This window comes from Rhagoletis zephyria, unplaced genomic scaffold, assembly GCF_001687245.7.
Source record: "Rhagoletis zephyria isolate East Lansing unplaced genomic scaffold, Rhagoletis_zephyria_1.1 Rzeph_scaffold_03339, whole genome shotgun sequence".
Lineage (NCBI taxonomy): Eukaryota > Metazoa > Arthropoda > Insecta > Diptera > Tephritidae > Rhagoletis > Rhagoletis zephyria.
Genome location: NW_016160422.1, coordinates 50,476 through 56,475, shown reverse-complemented (window position 1 = coordinate 56,475; position 6,000 = coordinate 50,476). Strand labels below are relative to the sequence as shown.

At 37.7% G+C, this 6,000-nt stretch overlaps 1 protein-coding gene across 1 annotated transcript; it reads left to right on the top strand.

The window, feature by feature from the left end:
- The first annotated feature begins 2,105 nt into the window (after positions 1-2,105).
- On the top strand, positions 2,106-4,803 carry LOC108368814 (trypsin eta-like). Its single transcript, XM_017623729.1, has 4 exons — positions 2,106-2,172; positions 2,241-2,442; positions 2,528-2,816; positions 4,273-4,803. Exons 1-4 carry the CDS (start codon positions 2,106-2,108, stop codon positions 4,801-4,803), a joined length of 1,089 nt encoding a protein of 362 aa, XP_017479218.1.
- Positions 4,804-6,000: the final 1,197 nt, after the last annotated feature.

Here is a 6,000-nt window from a genome sequence, read left to right as displayed (position 1 = left end):
GGAAATCAATCCAAGACAACCATGTTGAAGTACTTAGGTTTTTAATCATATACAGTGCCGCTCACTTTTGATCATACTATATATATAAAGTATATATATGAAAATTTTCACGGCTACCACACTTGGGAATCGAATGGAAATGTTATCCGCTTTTAATGAAATTCGACCAAATTTTTCATCCGGTTCACGTCCCTAATAAAAAATGAGGAAATGAGGAGATGAGGCTAGCTGCACAAATATTAAAGATGGGGAAAACTCCTTAGCCTGACGGAATACCTGGAAAGTTCAACAACTGGTATTTGAATTTCAATTTATTTATCAACGAAGAGTACTGTTAACAAAGGGAAATAAACCGCCGGGAGAGTCTTCGTCTTACCGTCCTTTATGCCTACTGGACACATTAGGGGAAATCGTTGAAAAAATTATCTGCAAAAGACTCACGGCGATCGCAGAAGATAAAGGTTTTTTACCAGTTTGGCTTCAGAAAATCTCGGTCGTCCTTAGACATAATTAATAGTGGCTCTGTGGAATGCAGGTACGTGGCGGAGGTGCCTCAGGCATCTGTTCTCGGACTAATATTCGCAGATGATATCGCCGTGGTGGATGTAACGAAACATATTCAGGAGACTGAGAGTAAAGTTAGCGAGACTATAAAAAGTGTCAAAGAGTGGCTTACGTCTAGAAATTTAAGCCCCGCTGATCATAAAGCAGAGGCCATTCTAATAAGCAGCCGGAAAGCCACAGAAACACAAACTTTTAGTGTTCGTTCAGAATCCACTACATCCAAGCCCGCAATTACGTGTCTGGGTTTTATAATTGTTGGTCGATTTATCTTTAAGACCCACCTCGAGTATGCTTTGAAAAGGGCTTCGAATGTTCAAGCATACTTGCTAAAAATTATGCCTAATGGTGGTCCTAGACCACCAACCCGAGCGTTGAAAAATGACTGAATAGGCCTGATGGAGACTCCAGTTTTCACTTAACCCAGTTTCTTTCGGGCTAAGGGCTTTATCGTGAGTATCTCAAGAGATTTTGGCATTACGACTCCCCGTACTGTCCTAAGTGCACAGGTATGAGGGAAAGCGCGGAACACATAATATTCTTTTGCCCCCGCTACGTCCCTGAGACACAAAATATAGTGCAGGACAACGACATACTGGCTTATGTGTAAACGTAAAGTGAGTACTAACAGAAGATATGTGTTCAAGCCACATGCATCAACTCACATGACGAGATGAGCATCTAAGTAATCGTCATAAAATATCTTGTGGGCCAACCAACCCGTGATGTTGGTACCTTGAATGGCAGTTCAACGGGAAGAGTAGTTTGTGCAGGGGTCCCAAAGAAACACCCCCGAATTAATTAAGTATTGTGTTGGCATTGGTTACTAGGTCCCCAGTCTTGAATCCATCCGTAAGTTTCCTAACTTTCTGACACAAATTTCCTGCGCTTTTTATGCCGGACAGCATTTCAAGCTGTTCGCACTCACATATTTTGGTGTATCTTTTTTATTACGGAAAATAAATCCCTCTTCTGTTGCGGTCGTCTTCTCTGCAACGGCGCAACATTTCCTCGTCTTAACAGTTGTTCTTTCGGGCTCGCGGAAATTCGACTACTTCTTTGGCGGTGACACGTATTGAACGTGAGATGTGGTCCCACGGTTTGCATATAAGTATCCACACTGGAGGAGTGCCATGTCTATCCCAACATGAGCGAATTGGCTCCACGTCTTTCGAGTTCGATACGAATTTTTTATGTTTGAACCTAGTGTACTACTATGTCGTTTCAGACATCTACTTTTTCAGGCACGTTATATGAAAATAGTCTTTTTTTTTAATTCAGTACCGACAGCGAGTGATCGATTACGAGAGTAACTGTATATGCATATGATATCTCGAAAAGTTACGTCGCTGAGATTAGATAATCGCTCGTAAAGTTTGTGGGTTTTCTTTAAACTAACTTATTTGCATCGAATTGGCTATCATTAATTTGTTTAACATCGCGCTGTGCGGACGAAAGATTTTAATCGAACGAAAAAGTTACTTCGCTCCATCGAATTAGATTTGATAATTATCTGATAAGCAGGGCAACTGAGCTGCTGAAGGATGGCGTTTTGCGATTTGACGAGCATAGCGATTTTATTTTGCGTCACATTTTCCATACACAACGCAGGTGCGTGAAGTGCTTCTAAATTATTGACTGCTAGTGTTTGCATAGTTACAGTTATTTTTTCCATATAGCCGGCGCTTCAAGTGCTAATGGCGATAAAGAACTTGGCGGGCGCATTATCAATGGCACCTTGGCCAGCTTAGATGCCACCAAACATCAGGTGTCAATCAGAAGGCGTAGTGTCGATCAATTTTACTTTGGTGCTGGACACATTTGTGGTGGTTCGTTAATTGAACCGAATGTGGTGCTATCAGCGGCGCATTGTTTTGTGAAGTGAGTGAGATTTTGAAGTGTGCAATTTGAATTGATATTAATTAGTTTTGAAAACACTTTTATTCGTTTTTCATTATTCCCTTAGTCAAGAGATCAATAATGGCTCCTATCGTTCTGCCGTTGAGTTTGTCGTTGTTGCGGGTACTTTGGACCGTTTTGTGCGCACGGAAAATACGCTCCACTTCGATATTGCGCGTATCGTTTTCGGCATAGATGTTTTCAATGCATCCACATATGAGAATGATATTGCGGTAGTGTTTTTAAATGCCTCTGTGCCTGAGCGGCATCCTACTATTGAAACAATTGAAAGAGCTAGAACGCCGGTAGCGGCAGGTACCGTCTGTCAGGCAACCGGTTGGGGACGAACCGAAAAAGTAAGAGAGCTTTTAACTGTACATTAAACATGTAAACTGTGTAAAACTCGTAAGTTTACGAAGCTTTTATGGGAACGCCCCCTTCGTGAAAAGGTGTTAATAGGTGCGTAAAGTGACAGTTTGACAGATCAACCAGGATTTTGTGAAACAATTTATGTTTCGTAGTATTTTCCATAACATTCCGCCATCTTGTCTCTATCACTCTTGGCTAAAATACAAAAAAAAAAAAAAATGCCGAAAATTAGCAGAAAATCTAAGTCTATACAGTTGGCGGATGAAATTTATTCATGTTATTAGCTTAATATTTTTTAAATTTATTTTCATTATTTTGTCATAGTATAAAAATTTCGGCCCCTCGGCAACACTGAAGTTTACGAGGTTATTTGCGCATCAAATTTGCCTCGTAATTTTACGAGTTGCTCGTAAATAGAGTTCCATACAAATTTTGACAGTTCTTTTACGAGGCTCGTAAATTTACGAGCTTTTGGAGGTTTACGAGCTTTAGGAGGTTTCCGAGGCTTTTACGAGTTTAAGGGAAGACCCCTAATCAATTTACACTCCGTAATATTTATGAACGACCTATAATCATTAACCATATAAACAGTTGACAATAGTTATCTTTATAATGCACTTACATACGTATATACCGTTAAGTGCTTTCCATTATTTCACTTTATTGTTCTACATACATACACTGCCGGCAAAACAGTATTGGCGCAGCAAATTTTTCACAATTCAACAATTTTTTCTCTAATATTTTTCCCCCAATTTTTTATAAAAATATGGTTCATTCTACAACAAAAAGCATAAAAAATATTATTCCTAAACATCGTGCAAAGCTCACGAAAATTCAGCAAATTTTAATGCAAATTTTCAACTTTTTAATCAGATTTTTTAGATTTTTTTTTGAGCATGTAGATTTGTAGCCCAAATCAATTTTATTATAATAAAGTTCAAGTTTTAAATAGCTAGGAGTTACCCTTGATTTTTGGCAATTTTTTCACGCAGTCTTTTCCGTACAAGCAAATTTTTTCGCAAATACTTTATATGGAAAAATGCAAAACACCTTCAACAAAAAAAAAAATTATCAAAAATCAATGCGATTTTTGATTAACTCCGCACTTGCATTTTTGCTAGAATTTAATGGGCTGCAAAACTGCATACTCTAAAAATTCAAAAAAAAAAAAATCTGATTAAAAAGTTGAAAATTATATTTTTATGTTTTTTGTTGTAGAATAAACTATATTTTTATAAAAAATTATCAGAAAAATTTTACAAAAAAAAAATTGTTACATATATTGTGAAAAATTTGCTGTGCCAATACTTTTTGCTGGCAGTGTACATATGTATGTAAAGTTTCATAAAAGCTTCCATGGCCTTTAAATTTATTTTCGTCATTCACATTTTTTACTATTTATCATAACGTGTTATTTTCTGAGTTGTTTTTGCGTTTTAGGGAACTTTGGCATCTGAGTTATTATCGGTTAATTTACCCATCATTGATTTCAACACCTGCCGAAATGAGAGTAACTTTGATGAGGGTCTCGTACGCGAGGGTATGATCTGTGCTGGTTACATGAATGGCGAACGTGATGCCTGTGACGGCGATTCGGGTGGTCCGCTGGTCTGTAATAAGCAACTGACCGGTATTGTTTCATGGGGCATCGGCTGTGCTCAACCTCGTTTGCCTGGCGTTTACACCGATCTTGTCTACTGGGCAAACTGGGTGGATAATGTAACGGAAAGCAGTGGAATTGTAAATAACGGAACGAGTACTGGTAATAGTACTAATACGGGCGGTAACAGCACGAGACCTGGTAACAGCACTGGTTCTGGTAATAGCACTGGTTCTGGTAATAGCACTGGTGGCGGTGGTAGTGGTGGTAGTGGCGGTAGTGGCGGCGGTGCTATGTCCACCTTCACTCATTCTGCTGTGATGCTAACAATGGTGGTCGCTTGGACTACAGTGATGAGTTATTTCTGTTAAATTAATAGCACTTCAGGATTTTAAACGATTATGTGATTTATAAAAAAATTTTAATTTATTTATGACAAAAATATACATAACCATTTTTATTGATAAGAAGAAAAATAAGTTCACCATGTTTCGAAATTCTGTGTTTTACTTTATTCGAAAAGTGAGACATTTTTCAACAGTTTCTGAACCTTCTACAACAAAATTACCTTTCTGTGTATATTTCCTACTTGAAACTTTGCGTCTCAATAAACCAGTTTTGTTTGGGTTATTTGTCGTTATCTCTGTTTCAACTAGTCGCCGCGAGGTATTCGAAAGCCTGCCTCAATTTGGACTCACATCGCATAAGTCACCGTTGGTAATGGTAATTTTTTGTTTTAGAGGTGTAAAACTTTAACTTCAAATTAAATTATGAGATTACATAGTTCTAAACTTAAATTTTTCAATAAATGAGGCCGTCCGGACTATGGAGAACCATGCCGAGCCCCCGGAAAGTTGAAATATTTTTTTTGTTTAAGTGTGCTTCAATTGAAGAACCAACGACGATTTTCAAAAAAGAGGGCACATTTTTGGTATGCAAAATAATCTGAGTTTTGCAAGAATTTGAATTCAAACTTTAATCCAGTTTTAATGAAACCTTGAAGAAAACGTCGTAGCACAATGTTGTACAACCCCTTAAGAATCAAGAATTTCTCAAAGAATGGATAAATTTGCTTTGTGCATATTGGGCGGTGACCAAAGTGTTCCTATTTCAGTTTTTTCTAATAAAAATTTTCCGTGACAAAGCGGCAACGTTGAGAATAGGCTTGCAAATTCAATAAACTATAGCTATTCAAATTCGTATTTAGTTAAAAAAAAACACTGGGCTTTTTGATGAGAAAAATTCGAGATGGCGGATTCACAATCAGGATGATTCCAAAGTCAAAGTTGCGAATCTAGTTAAACTTTCTTGTTTCATTATAGATTGAATTATTGAATATTAGATGTAAAAATGTCCGTCTTCGGCAACAGTTACTAGAATATTGCCGAAAATTCGGTGTGATACGCAAATATCAGGGAATAATACGTTCATCTTCAATTCGGCAACGTGTTAAATAGTTGGACTGGAGGTAAGCGAATTATATTTGCTTCGTGAATAGTCCTTAAATGTCCAATTTCTTCGATCAAATTGATAGAAACGTCCACCTCGTAAGCCGCACAGAAAGCTCG

What these genes read in the sequence shown, in the direction of transcription:
- LOC108368814 (XM_017623729.1), top strand. Translation starts at nt 2,106, where the DNA reads ATGGCGTTTTGCGATTTGACGAGCATAGCGATTTTATTTTGCGTCACA. An exon ending in GCGGCGCATTGTTTTGTGAA is followed by an intron (nt 2,443 to 2,527) that starts GTGAGTGAGATT and finishes TTATTCCCTTAG; the next exon opens with TCAAGAGATCAATAATGGCT. An exon ending in GTTGGGGACGAACCGAAAAA is followed by an intron (nt 2,817 to 4,272) that starts GTAAGAGAGCTT and finishes TTTGCGTTTTAG; the next exon opens with GGAACTTTGGCATCTGAGTT.